We start from the raw sequence: 15,695 nt of genomic DNA, 5'->3' as shown, positions 1-15,695 counted from the left end.
AATTTGAACCTGTCGATGCACATGAACGAACGCAGCGGCCAATCGAAAAGCAACCATGGGAAGTGACTACCCAAGGCCACAAGAACTAGTACCAAGTAAAAGAAAGGAGGTGGTGCAAGCATTCGAGCAAGAGATCTACACATCTTCCATGAAATACACAATAAAACGTGTTTAGAACTAGTAGCCACAATGGAAGGGTGAGGCCAGATTGAAGGGGAATATAGAAAATCTAAATGGAAAACGGATGCAATCAAGAATAATAGGAGTACAATCTCAATTTCAGGCGTGTGAAATCACAACAAAAATCTAGGGGATGAAGAACTGAGCTTAATTCAAAAGCCAATTGAACGCCAACCCAATACTCCAAAGCTATACAAATCAAAAGCAAAAACAGACCTAGAACATGATTTCAATCTCAAAATAACATAAGAATAAGAAGTCGAAAAATCAATCTAGTAACGAAAACGAAATTACCTATAGGATGACTAAGGATGTCTAGAGAAGCTGAATATGCTAATTTAAAATTATAATCAATAAATAAATAAAAAGAGAGATGATGGTTGGAATTTTTTTTTCTTTTTTAGTCAAAGATGCTGAGAGAGATGAAGCTTTTGTGATTACTGTGTACATGGTTTAAAATTTAAAATTGTGTTGGTTTCTTCTTCTTGTTTTTTATTTTATTATTTTTTTTTATAATGGAGTACTCGGAAGAGGGAGGGATTTCTTAGTGGGCATGGGAGCGAGAGAGAGAGAGAGAGAGAGAAATGGCAGAGGGGCAGGGAGGGCCCGAAGGGAATGGCCGCAGGTTTATTTTTAAATTTAAGTTTTCATCCTTTTTTTCCTAAAAAATATAATTTTATTTGAAATATATTATTTAAAAACACGTTGCTCTATATTATTGGATTTGTGGCCCATGTATGTGCGACATTAGCATTTTAACATAAAATTGGATGGAAGTTGATGACATGGACCATTTTGATGTGCGGAATGTAACCTTAAGGACCATTAGTGTTAAAAAAAAAAAAAAAAATTAAGGATGAAAGGGGATAAATTCGTCAACCTTAGGGACCATTTGTGATTAAAAACCTACATTAAACTAAGAAAATGGGCATCTGTCCAGTTTTGAGTTTTGTTTTCGAGTTTGTCTATTTAAACCCCCATTACTTAAATCATTAAGTTGTTAAATTTTATTATTGTGTAAAAAGATAAAAAAGTCATCTAACTTAATATTTAACCCTAGCACATCTATACACACCCCACCACTCTTCATATTAAGTTTTATTGATCGTCTCATGACAATATATGATTATTTTTTCTCTTTACACAATAATAAAACTTAAGAGTTTATTGATTTAAGTATTGAAGTAAACAAAGAAAAGTGTTAGGTTTAAATAGACAAATTCTTTTATTTTTTATTTTTCCTGCTGGGTGTGTATTTAGGTGTAATTTGAGAAGATAATGGGGTTTTATTAGAAATTGTGAAAATTTGAATTAGAAGTTGGGATGAACAAAGAGAAGTGTAGGGTTTAAATAGAAAAACTCTTTTTTTCTCTAATTTATATGTTTTAATGTTTCTTTATAATACCAATAATAGTTATGGGTATAATATCTAAATAATTTATTTGAGGGATTCCTATATCGATATATAACACACATATATATAAATCATTTATGATCACATGTGATATCGACAATAGTAATAGAAATATTAATTTAAAGTATTAAGTGAGGTTGTTGTATATTCTTGAAATACACATAGAACCTACTCGTGCCATCCGTGATATTCGTGTAAGACTTCAAAATGAAGGAAATGAAGGCAGCAATCCAACGCATATCACTTGGTCAGGTATGTTCCAACCCAAAAGTCACTCTGTTTTTATCTAGTAAAATTGAAATCATATTTCACATTTTCTAATATTAAGTCCTATTTGTATTCGTATTTTATTTTTTGCATTAAGAATAGTGGAGACTAACTAATATTCAGGAGCAAATATAAATTGATCATATGCACAGTTTCGAGGAGAAAACAATCCAAGGACACAAATTTACACTAATCCGTGTAGAGACTAGAATTAAAATATTGGGTATATGGGGTCGAGCTCTCTACCTGGCACTCTTTGATGTTAGAGCAAGCTCAATAGGAGTTTGTCTGTGGGACTCTAAAAATGGTAGATAGAATTCTATTTAGAGCCTAAGAGGAATGTTTGGGACTCTAGAGGTATCTTGTTAACGTGAATTAACCTATCAAATCAAGGAAAATTATTTCCTAAGTTAATTAGGTGATTTACTTCCTTGTTTCATATAGTTGACAATCCTTGTATAATTAGGAGAAATTCTCCTAATTAATTATTGTATCTATTTCCTTGTAAAGCACACTTGTAAATTCCTATATATACCGCATTATGGAGAAGAATATAATTAACTTGAAGTATTCAAACTAAATTCATATTTTAGCTTAGTATAAGAACGGCCGATCCTAGGTCATCTCTAAGCCCTCAAATCATATCATCACATTAAAACACAAACCCTAATCAAATTCCTCTTATCAAATCCACTTCTCTTTTCAGAATCCATAAACACATATCCTTATCTAAATTTTATATCGTTCCGATGTAATGGGCGACACACAGCTTCTGCCCATTTGAGGATCTTCCACTTCCAACCATCAAATCGTCAACATTCAGAGTGACAACTCCCCAGTCCCCATCGGCGTCATCCTGAATGAGACCAACTATGTCTTATGGTCTTAGGTCATGGAGATGCTAATTGTTGCACACAAAAATTGGGCTATCTAACCAGTGACACTCTGAAACTTCCTAAACTCTTGAGTCGAGGGGTGGTTAATCGATTCTATGCCTCCTGAATTAATGAGTCGTTTCATTCAGTTAAGTATTGACAAAGAAATCTGGGCTGCCATCAAGAAGACCTACTATGATAGTGGTGATGAATTTTATCTTTTCAATATGAATAAACGAGCGTTCACTATCAAACAGATTGATACACTTGTTCATCAATACTACAACCAGTTGCAGGGCATCTTTCACGAAATTGATCATCGGAGTCCTATCCGCATGCACTGCACCGTTGGCCTTATTAAGTGTCATAAGGAACTTGATCGTCTTCGCGTTCACCTTTTTCTTGCCGGTCTTGACCCTGAGTTCGATCTAGTTTGAGGGAAAATCCTACGCAAAGATCCTAATTTAGACCTTGATCAAACTTTTGCTTATATTCGTAGATATGCTCAACAAAGAATGTCCATGATTGGTGCTTAGGAAGCTTCTGTCATGGTGGCTCAACGTCACAAAGGATTGCAGACCTCTACAAGTGGCTCTCCTCAGAATAAGGCCTTGGGATCTCGTTCGGAGAAAAAGTGCACCAACTGTGGAGAAGACAAACATACTTGTGCTAGTTGTTGTGAGTAAATTGGGTACCCTGATTGGTGGGACCACCCTAAAGCTCCACGTAGGAATATGAGGAAATTACTCAATATATCTTCATAAACAGATCCTGAAAGTCCTATTATTCCGGCTACACTAGCTCTTGCATCTGTCTCTATAGCCACAACAGATACCAAAGACTATGTTTTAAATATTTCATCCAGAAAAAAAAACACATGGATCATTGACTCATAAGCAATTGACCATATGACATTTGATCATGGATAAATTACCTCTCATACACCATTTCCTCAATTTGTGGTGTCTAATGCTATATTGTAACCTTTCCCCCGTGATTGGGGAGGGTTCTCTATCTTTCTCTAACTCTCTAGCATAGGCGTCTTGGACATGGTTCTTTTGGTTATTTATAGAAGTTATTTCCGTCCTTTTTCTCCAGCTTTGATATTTCTAATTTTAAGTATGACATTTGTGAACTAGCCAAGAACCATCATGTTCCTTTTCCCTTAAGTTCAAATAAAAGTTTGGTTCCATTTTCTCTTATTCATTATGATGTTTGGGGGCCTGCAAAAATTTCCACTTCTATAAGGGCTCAATATTTTGTCACGCTTATAGATAATTGCACATGCATGAAATGGGCTTCCCTTCTCAAAACCAAAGCAAAAGTCAATTTAAAGTTTCAATAGTTCCATAAAATGGCGGAGACTCAATTTCAAGCCCGAATCCAAATTCTCCGTTCTGACAATGGCGGAGAATTTCTGAAGCATGATGTCAACAATTTCTTACAGGATCACGACATCATACATCAACACTCGTGTCCATATACTTCACAACAAAATGGGCTGGCTGAGTGAAAGAACTGGCATTTACTGAAAGTAGTTCGTGTCTCTCTCTCTTTGATGCCAACATGCCTCGGCCTTTTTGGGGAGAAGTCATCCTCTCTAAAGCTTACCTTATCAATAGGATTTCCTCAAATATCTTGAATTTCCAAACTCCTCTTCAAACACTTCACCACTATATCCAAATACCTCTCTCCCCAAACCTTGAACCACTTACATTATCACTAACGAAACAAATTTGATCCATGACTAGAAAAATGTGTTTTCATTCGCTATGCTCCTCATCAGAAAGACTATCGATGTTATCACCCTCAAAGTTAGAAGGTATATACCTCCATAGATGTAGTGTTCCCGGAAAACAACATATACTTTTCAGAAGCATAGGAGGACAATTGAGAACCCACTACTACAAAAAAGGAAAACCACGACGGGTATTCACCGTCGTGTATTCTGTTTTCAAATCGTCGTGGAATCCACCGACATCTTTTCCATAACAAAACCACGACGGTGAATAACCGTTGTTGTTAAACCAAAAAACGTCATCAAAAAATAAAAACCGACGTCTTTGTGCTGCAAAAAGACATAAAAAACAGTCGAGGATGAGAATAGACGACCAACTCCAACAAAAAAAACGTCGTTAAAAAGGAAACAGATGACAAATATAAATACGACGTCTTTACAATCATAATAGACGACGTTATTGACACCTACTACGTCACAACATTTCCCACAACCGTCGTAAAATAAATTTTCCACTTCGATTTTTTATGAATTATGACGTGGAAATAGATGTCAGGTTAATTAATTACGACGTATGTATTTACTTAGACGACGTTTAAATGAATAAACAACGTCGGTTCCAAATAAATGAGAGCCGTATTACAGAATTTATACGTCATATTTTGAAAATAAACGACGTGGAAAAAATGATGGGGTCATTAATTACGACACAGTAATTTATAAGGACGACGTTGTCGTTATATACAACGTCGGTACCATGAAAAAGACCGTCGTGTTTAATAATTTATACGTCTTCATTAAAAAAATTAACGTCGTCTAATTCATCTTAACGTCGACGAATTTAATGGACTTCAAATACCGTCGTGAATTCATCCTTTTCCACTTCGTTTATTAAAGAACTTACGACGTGGTAAATTCATGACGACGTCGTCTTTTGTAACGTTCAGGTTAAAATTCTCATCTTTTAGACGTCGGTATTATGGGATTGGAGTCGTGTTATTTTGAATTACATGGCGGTTCTTTATGCTTGTCCGACGTGTTATCCTGGATTACTGTTTCACAATAGCGTCGTGGTTCTTCATTGTTACTTTGCTTTAAGACGTCGGTAAATATATTGCGGTCGTTGAATGCTCCAAAACGTCGTTATTTATTAGAACAGACGTCGTTTTATTACATTTTTATCAAAACCGTCGTGTTTTGTAATCTGGAACCAGTAATTTTTGTTCTGATTGTTTTGTGGCCAAAACCTGTATAATGAAAGTGAAGAAATCACATTACAATATATTACAAAATTAATGTCATACACTGCCAATTAAAAGCATCATTCAACCCATATATCTTCACACCCATCTCGAATATTTTGACTCCCTAACTCAACCACCACTTCATCAAATGTGTCAACATTTGGCATCCCCCTAGTAAATGGCTCACACTCAATTCTCACATCACCTAAGACATCATCACCAATAACATCATTATATTCTCTATTAGGCATTGATAACACTACCGACCAACCACGATGCATCGGGTCGTCAACAAAAAATACTTGTTTGACTTGAGAAGCCAAAATAAATTGGTCATTCCTATGTCCAATTTTACTCAAATCTACAAGGGTAAATCCAAGTTCGTCCACTACAAGACCAGAAGTATTATCAATCCAATCACACCTAAAGACTGAGATTGTAAACTTTTGGTAGTCAAGGTCCCAAATTTCTTGAATAACACCATAGAAACCCATATTTGAGAGAATTGGGTTTTTATCCTTGGCACTAGCAACTTGCATAGTATGTGCAAGTAAATAAACTCCATTATTTTGAGTTGTCCGCACATCATCTTGTGCCTTGATGTTGAATTTAATACCTTTAATGAGATAGCTCCTATATAATGGCACTTTGCCATGTTTGGACCATTGCTAGCCACCTTAAATTTTCTGATACGCCATGATTGTCTTCCTCATTAAGTTCACTTTGAACCTGCAAATTAATCATATAACTTCATTCAATCTAACATAGAAAGAAGAAAATTAAAAGTCCAATATGTTATTCAATAACATATACCTTGAAGCGTAGCCATTGAATGAAAGTGCTATTGTGCTTATCCTGCAGCCACTTTGTTCTCTTTCTAAATTTTGGATAAGTGGTCTGGATGTGAATCATATGTTGCCTACATGACACACAAAATTCAAGTATTACGGTCCCAAACATATAAGATAAACATAAGAAATAATTTAAAATGGAAACTTAAAGAATAAAACTCATACGTACTCGATATAAGGTAGGACTTCCTCCGTATTCTCCAAGACATATAGATGTGCTTGGTTCAACAGTCCCGATCAACTACGCTCACTGTGCAACCTGATAATGGCTTTGAAACTCCCATCTTTTGGCTTGAAGGCACTCCAACTGTACTAACATCAGATAAATGCTCAAGATACAAAACTCTACACTTCTTCACTATATACCGCTCAAGCAATGCAACCTTCGGGACGAGTACGATTCTGAACATACCCCTTTAGCACTTTCATATATCTTTCAAACGGGTACATCCATCTAAAATATACTGGCCCACACAGACGAACTTCTCGACAAGATGTACTACTAGATGAACCATGATATCAAAGAATGAAGGGGGAAAGTACTTCTCAAGCAAACACAAAGTAACTACTACATCTTCTTTCAACTTATCTAGCTTGGAAACATCAACAGTCTTTGCACATATAGCATTGAAGAAGAAGCACAAACGAGTTATTGCATACCTTGCAGGCTTCTCCAAAACAGAACGAATTGCCACAGGGAGCAATTGTTGCATTAAGGTATGACAATCATGTGATTTAAGGCCAAGAAGTCTTGAATCTTGTAAAGATACAAGATTTTTTATATTTGAAGAATAACCTTCAGGGACCTTCATACCATAGAAAGAATTGCAAACCTCTCTCTTCTCTGCTCTTGACAAATTCCAAGGCCCGGGAGGCAAACGAGTACGTCTTTCTCCATACTCGGGTTGCAAATCAGTTTTGACCCCCATGTTCAATAAATCTAATCGAGCAGCAATCCCATCTTTATTTTTTCCAGGGATCTCCAGCAATGTACCAATGATACTATCGCAAACATTCTTCTCAATGTGCATAACATCTAGGACATGCCTCACAGGAAGGTATTTCCAATACTCGAGATCAAAGAATATTGATTTCTTCTTCCAACAAACTCTGTCACCATCTTCAACCATATGCAGCACTTCTTCTCCGGTTAATGGCTCGGAGGCGTGCCATATTCAGGTTTCCCATTAAAAGCTGCACGTTGCCTCCTATATGGATGATTGATCGGTAACCATTTTCTATGCCCAATGTAACAAATTTTGTGGCCATTTTTCAACCTGTGACTAGGTGTATCATCGCCGCATATTGGACAAGCTTTATATCCTTTAACAACACAACCAGATAAGTTTCCATAGGCGGGGAAATCATTAATTGTCCACATTAATGCAGCTCTGAGTGTAAAGTATTCTCCATTATGTGCATCATACACTCCTCCAATCCCATCCCACAAAGATTTTAAATCATCAATCAAAGGCTCCAAGTAGACGTCTATATCATTTCCGGGCTGTTTAGGACCGGAAATCAATAAGGTCAACATCATGAACTTTCGTTTCATGCACAGCCATGGAGGGAGATTATATGTAACTAAGATAACTGGCCAGCAACTATATCTGCTACTTAGAGAACTGTGGGGATTGAATCCATCAGATGACAGAGCCAATCTCAAGTTTCTCGGCTCATTACCAAACTCGGGCCATTTATCATCAAGAAGTTTCCAAGACGGGGAATCCCTGGATGAGACATATAACCGTCAATTGATTTTCTAGCAGCATGCCAAGTCAAACTCTTAGCAGTCTCATGTGATCGAAACATCCTTTTAAACCTTGGAATTGGAGGAAAATACCACACCACCTTCGCTGGCACACCCTCTTTCAAGATTGAATCTTTGCCTTCCTTCCACCTTGAGATACCACAATTAGGACAATGAGTTAAATCCTCATACTCCTTCCTATACAAGATGCAATCATTGGGGCATGCGTGCATTTTCTCATAACTCAGCCCCAATGCACACAAAGTCTTTTTTGCCTCATACATAGAGGCCGGTATTGTATTTCCTTCTGGAAGCAAATCGCCTTGAAGTATCAATAATTCTGTAAAACAGCCATCACTCATCCCATATTTTGCCTTCAAATTATACAACTTCACTAATGCCGATAACTTCGTGTACTTTCTACAACCAGGGTACAATGGTTGATCTCCATCCCCAATCACATTGGCAAACTCATAAGGATCAGATCCAAAATCACCAAAATCATTATCATCCATCTCTATTTCTTCAGACACAAAACTGTACCTACTATGGTCATCATCTTCTTCAACATTTCTACTAGCATTAGTAGTTGCTTCCCAAGGTTCTCCGTGAAATGTCCAATTCTTATAGCTTTGGTCAACTCCATTAAAGTATAAGTGATCCCTTATAATTCCAACCCCAAACAATTTCAAATTAACACATTTAACACATGGACAACGGATATGTGTGGTAGTTAGAAGATTTTCTACAGAAAAGTTCAAAAATGCTTCCACCCCTAACTCATATGCCTTCGATCTTCTATCCGAGTGCATCCATGACTTATCCATCTCCGACACTATACCCTATTATATATAATAAAGTGAAAAGGAAAGCAATGACCATCACTATAGCAGATTATATAAAGTCTAATAGCAAGTAATATACAACATAGACGACGGTTTTTAAACAAAAACAGACGTATTTGACATTTATAGACGACGGATTTTACGTCGTCTAATTATAACCACGACGGTAGTTACATAACACCGTCGTGTATAAGTAATAACAACGACGGTTTAAAGTAAAAACCGTCGTTGTATGCCTAAAAGCGTCGTTAAACAGTTTATTTTCAAGATCCGAAAACCCTATTAACAACACAACATAGACATGAAACCAAGCAAGAAACTAACATATACGTGAAACCAACATATACTAAGCATGAAAACAATAAATCCATTCCCAATTCAACATAACAGAGAGTGATTAAAAGATCCGACAAAATGAAATCCATTCCCAATTCAACATAACAGAGAGTGATCAAGAAAACATTAAACAGAAAATCCATGAACCCTTTAACAACATTATTAACAGATCGCAAAACATATACCTAAAACCCTTTAACAAAACAACGTAATATATCATTCAATGAATTTACAAGGGGAAGAGAGGGTTTGTACTTACAGGTTGGCAGAGCTCACAGATTATGACCAAATTGGATTTGACACAGCCTGGCCCAACTTTGAATTAGAGATGAAGTGAGAGAGCGAAATGTTATGTTGCGCGAAATCTAACAATTTTAGGGTTCAGGGTTAGAAGTATAAAAATAAGAGCCAAATCTGAAAATTTTAGGTCCCGCGAATATTTTAAGAAACCGCGCTTTTTAAAACATCGACCGAAAAAACACGCGTCGTTAAAATTTAACATTAAACATGACGCTAATTACATTAAGGACGTCGTGGTAAAATATGTACCACGCAAAATCAAAAGAGGCGTTAAAACTATGAAAAACCACGGCGGGGTTAATTAACTACCGACGTTGTAAACAATAATAAACGACTCACGTGTAAACAAAACGTCGTTTAAAAGAGAAACGACGTCGGATTTTTCACCATACGACGTAAACTCCGTATTCCACGACTCAATCACCGTCGTTAAAAGTAATACCCTAAACTTTAAAACCCTAAATTATATATTTGTAAAATTTAATTTTATAAAATTGTTTATGGTTTTACATCCTAAGAAATAACAAACATAAACCCTAAACCCCAAAAATTATACTTTAACCATAAACCCTAATAAATAACAACCTAATCCCCAAACCCTAGACCCTAAACCATCAAACTATGTAAGTGATGCTATGACTCATCAAAACAATTTTATTTAGGTTGGACATTTTAATCTTTTATTACACAAACTGCATTTTTTTGGGTTTTAGGGGGAAGAAAATATATCAATGACTTCATAGGAGTTGAAGTTGAATTTTTTGAATTTATTTTAAATTTATTTTTAAAATTTTGAATTAAAAATAATAAAATATTCTTATGTCAACAACAAACCACGGCGAGGTTAATTAACTACCGACGTTGTAAACAATAACAAACGACTCACGTGTAAACAAAACGTCGTTTAAAAGAGAAACGACGTCGGATTTTTCACCATACGACGTAAACTCCGTATTCCACGACTCAATCACCGTCGTTAAAAGTAATACCCTAAACTTTAAAACCCTAAATTATATATTTGTAAAATTTAATTTTATAAAATTGTTTATGGTTTTACATCCTAAGAAATAACAAACATAAACCCTAAACCCCAAAATTATACTTTAACCATAAACCCTAATAAATAACAACCCTAATCCCCAAACCCTAGACCCTAAACCATCAAACTATGTAAGTGATGCTATGACTCATCAAAACAATTTTATTTAGGTTGGACATTTTAATCTTTTATTACACAAACTGCATTTTTTTGGGTTTTAGGGGGAAGAAAATATATCAATGACTTCATAGGAGTTGAAGTTGAATTTTTTGAATTTATTTTAAATTTATTTTTAAAATTTTGAATTAAAAATAATAAAATATTCTTATGTCAACAACAAACCACGGCGAGGTTAATTAACTACCGACGTTGTAAACAATAACAAACGACTCACGTGTAAACAAAACGTCGTTTAAAAGAGAAACGACGTCGGATTTTTCACCATACGACGTAAACTCCGTATTCCACGACTCAATCACCGTCGTTAAAAGTAATACCCTAAACTTTAAAACCCTAAATTATATATTTGTAAAATTTAATTTTATAAAATTGTTTATGGTTTTACATCCTAAGAAATAACAAACATAAACCCTAAACCCCAAAATTATACTTTAACCATAAACCCTAATAAATAACAACCCTAATCCCCAAACCCTAGACCCTAAACCATCAAACTATGTAAGTGATGCTATGACTCATCAAAACAATTTTATTTAGGTTGGACATTTTAATCTTTTATTACACAAATTGCATTTTTTTGGGTTTTAGGGAAGAAAATATATCAATGACTTCATAGGAGTTGAAGTTGAATTTTTTGAATTTATTTTAAATTTATTTTTAAAATTTTGAATTAAAAATAATAAAATATTCTTATGTCAACAACAAACCACGACGTTGTAAATAATAATAAACGACTCACATGTAAAAAGACGTCGTTGAAAAGAGAAACCATGGCGGATGTTTCACCATCAGACGTAAAATACATATTCAACGACCTAATCACCGTCATTATAAGGTATTAACCTAAACCCTAATAAACGACTTACTTGTTCAAAAGCACGTCGTTTAAAAGCGAAACCATGGCGAAATTGTCATCAAAACGACGTCTTATGTACGCCCCATCATGTCTAAATATCATTTTACGTCGGTTTTTACATAATTATGTCGTTGGAAAGTTATTACACGTCGGTTACGCAATTTGTTTTTTCTTTTATAATATGAAAACCTCAACAAATTTTCAGGGAAAAAAAGGATGTATATTATAAACAAAATTTGGACATTATATATTATAGAAAAAATTATATATTATATAAAAATATCAAGTGTTCCAACAATCATCTAATCCATATGAAGGCAAACAAACTCTGCCCATTCTTTCCTGACTTCATCAATGGCTGCTTGGGGGTATGGCGCTTGATCTTTTCCCTTGGCAAACTGCAATCCATAAACAATGATTATTAAGCTTTACAAAAAGAAATTCAGAGACAGACGACGTTGTTTTATCATAACCGACGTAGTATATCGATTCAACGACGGTAATTTTAAATGACCGTCGTTGATAATACAAAAAACCACAAAAAATGTTTCTGAAAATTTTATTCTTACCTTCTTCTCAAACTCCAAGGAAGGATCCATGATGATGTCCCTCATGAAGCGCATCACATAATACCCGCATTCGACACTTTGGGTTGCTTTGGTGTGCTGGCGAGTTTTCAGATTGGTGCTTTACGGCCTGGTACGCCTATGTGGGAATTATAAATTTTAAAGCACTGTTCACGATGTTTTTGCCCTCCTCATCAACCACACGATTTCCAGGCAGAGGATCCAGAAAATAGACGGTTTCCCTCTTTGCCCTCACAATCAGCAAGACCCAATGACGGCTGCACAAAAATAAAATAAAAAACGACGGTTAATATAAAAACCGACGTATTATATAGTTTCACACGACGTAATAACTTAATCATCGACGTTATTATAAATTTATCACGACGATAATTAACTACCGACGTGGTTAGTTGTTTCAAACGACTCAATAAATAAATAACCGACGTGGTTAGATGTTTCAAACGACACAGAATTAGTTAAACAGTTTTATAAGTGGTCAATTAGTGAAAATCATACAAACAAAATCCTTTTAAGGAGACTAACCCTGGATTGTAAGGCATCATGAAAATCTGTTCACCATCTGTTTTTTGAAGTCGACTGGCTACAATTCGTGATCATCGCTTAGTGACCCAGCGTTGGCACTAACTTGAGCAGGGTCGATAAAGCCAACCATGCTGCACATATTTGCGTCTCTCAAAACATCATATAAGCACCTAAATATATAAAACAAACGACGGTTATTTATACACAAACGACGTATTATACAATTTCACACGACGAAATGAAATAGAAACAGACGTGATAACTAATTTATCACGACGGTAGAAAAAGAACGACGTTTTTAGTGGTTTAAAACGACGTAATAATTAAACAACCGACGTCTTATGATATAATGTTTGATATTTGATTATGACAAACCTCATATATACTGCAACCACAGTAGCCCCAATTTCTTCCATGCCTGCAAACTGTGTAATATCTTCATGCAAGATGAAGGTACTTCGAGCTGCACCAAACACCTCCTTCTCAATGTTGAAGGTCATGATCTTCTCCTGAGGCTTTAGTGTCGTTTCCACATAACGACAAAGGGACTGTAAGGAAGATGGCACCTCCACATTCGAATAATCAACTACTTCAGTACCCTGTTTAAAGAAATAAAGCAAAATAAAATGACGTGGTAATTCATTAAAAACGACGGTTTAAATTAAAAAACGTCGTCTTATTATAATTTAAACGACGATAATTAAATACCGTCGTTTTATATAACTATAGACGTCGTAGAAAATAAATTCCGACGTCTAATGTGAAAACAAACGACGGTTTAAAGAAAAATATCGACGTCTGAAATGTGAAAAACAAATTAAAAAGGCAAAGTTATGAGAATATACCTCCTCGTCATGCTTTTCTTCTTCTTGTTCTTCTTCTTTCTTCTCTTCATCATTTGTTTCTTCCTTTTGTCCTTCATCTTTTTTCTCTTGTTTTTCTTCCTTCTTCCCTTCATCTTTGTTTTCTCCTTTCTTCTCTTCATCTTGATTATCTAAAGCCCCAGATTTCTGTTTTAAATAATAAAGAAATATATATATAAGACAGATTGTACAGAGAGTAAAAAAATTAAACCAAAACGTCGTGGTAAGGCATAACCTAAGACGGTATGTAAGAATTATGGACGTCTTAAAATTATTAAACGATGGTAAATAATAAACGTCGTGGTAATTGTATATTACGTCGTTAAGGACTAAAACCGTCGTCTAAAAACCACAAAGTACGACGTCTAGTGGCGTGTAAAACAAGTAAACTAAATACGACGTGATATTTAAATAAAAACGACGGGTTATTTATAAAATCGTCGTGGTATGGTTTTAAAACGACGGGTTTATTCATAATAACGACGTCTAATGTAAAAAAAAAACAGAGAATTCAAAGTTCAGTTATGTTACCGTTTCTTCCTGCTGCTCCCCATTTTTGGCAGTATCATCCTCTAAATGTTGGGATCTCCCTTCAGCCCCAGAACAGCTAGCTTTATCAGACATTGGATTTATGGGGCTTTGCTGTAGACCTTGGTTTTGAGAGGGGCTAGTTTTCGGTTTAAGCATGCTTGGATCAAAATTGGGGATGAGGTGGGAAAGCTGACTTAGTAAATGTTCCCTCTCAGCCTCTACTAATTGTTTGGTTCTAGCTTCCATCTTCTTAGTCTCCTCTTGAAGGACAAGTCTTACACTTTCCTTCAATTGATCAGCAAACTTTACCCTCTGTGGTCTAGGTAAATTGAAGAATTGCCTAGGGGAAATCCCAGCACCTACCCCTCTTACTCTCCCTGGATGCTCGGGACCCAAAGCCAAGGTCAAGACATCATTACTGCCGATTACACTCGGACTGCCTTCAGCCACTTGTTTTTGCAATTCATCCTAAAACAAAGACATACAAAAAAGTCAGCACAAGAAAACACACGACGGTTATTTATAAACAAAGCGACGCAGTATATAATTTCACACGACGCACCAAAATAGAAATCGACGTTATAATATATTTATAACGACGTTAATTAAAACCGACGTGGTTAGATGTTTAAAACGACGCAATAAATAAACCACCGACGTCTTTTGCTGTAATTACAGAAAACAGAGTTGTGATTCCAGATTTAGATCTTTCACGACGTTTTTGAAAACATTTCGACGTAGTAATAACATTAAAACGACGAAAAAATTAACCACCGACGTCTTATCTATACTTACAGAAAACGAGTTGTGATTCCAGTTTTAGATCTTTCACGACGTTTTTTAAAATATTTCGACGTAGTAAAATCATTGACACGACGAAAAAATATAACATTAGACGTAATAAGAATTATATATACACAGTTTAATAAAAATTTAAAACAGAGTGTGTAGGCTTACAAATAATTTTGCTTTCTCTGCCACCTTTGGATCTGGGATGTTACCATGTTTGTCCTGTCTAGCTTTCTTCCATAAGGTAGATCGATCAATTTCTACCCCAGGCATGGTTTCCTCCAATTGATCCTCCAAACCAATATATCCTTTTCGAGACAATCGATGATTGTACTCAAGTTTCTCCCTAATCTGTGCATGTTGAGAATGCACAGACTCAAATTCTTTGGATAACCTTGAAGCTACAAAGGCATCCCATTCTGCTTTCTCTATGAATTTATATACTTCAGGGGGTTGGCTTAATTTCTCCCTCTCCTTGATGTATGGAAGGATATAATGCCTCGTCAGTGTAGACTTGAAATCCTT

General features: G+C 35.5%; 1 protein-coding gene across 1 annotated transcript; it reads right to left on the bottom strand.

Moving 5' to 3' along the window:
• Positions 1-332: 332 nt before the first annotated feature.
• On the bottom strand, positions 333-14,763 carry LOC148916953 (uncharacterized). The gene is made up of 4 exons (XM_089052336.1): positions 14,382-14,763; positions 13,833-13,997; positions 13,363-13,586; positions 333-396 (listed from the first exon to the last, which is right to left on the bottom strand). The coding sequence occupies exons 1-4, from the start codon at positions 14,625-14,627 to the stop codon at positions 333-335; spliced, it is 699 nt and encodes a 232-aa protein (XP_088908462.1). The 5' UTR covers positions 14,628-14,763.
• Positions 14,764-15,695: the final 932 nt, after the last annotated feature.

The sequence above is a fragment of the Prunus mume genome, linkage group LG5 (genome assembly GCF_029339155.1).
Source record: "Prunus mume cultivar Tortuosa linkage group LG5, ASM2933915v1, whole genome shotgun sequence".
In the NCBI taxonomy this organism is placed as follows: Eukaryota; Viridiplantae; Streptophyta; class Magnoliopsida; order Rosales; family Rosaceae; genus Prunus; species Prunus mume.
Note: the sequence above shows the minus strand (reverse complement) of the source record. Positions and strands in the feature narration are given on the sequence as shown.

Excerpts from the sequence above, each read along its gene's own strand:
- LOC148916953 (XM_089052336.1), bottom strand. The coding sequence starts at position 14,627 with ATGGAAGCTAGAACCAAACAATTAGTAGAGGCTGAGAGGGAACATTTA. Across the intron at positions 13,587-13,832 it reads AAGAAAAGCATGACGAGGAG|GGTACTGAAGTAGTTGATTA; the intron begins GTATATTCTCAT and ends TTCTTTAAACAG. Across the intron at positions 397-13,362 it reads GTGGTTGCAGTATATATGAG|GTCTGTTTTTGCTTTTGATT; the intron begins GTTTGTCATAAT and ends ATCATGTTCTAG.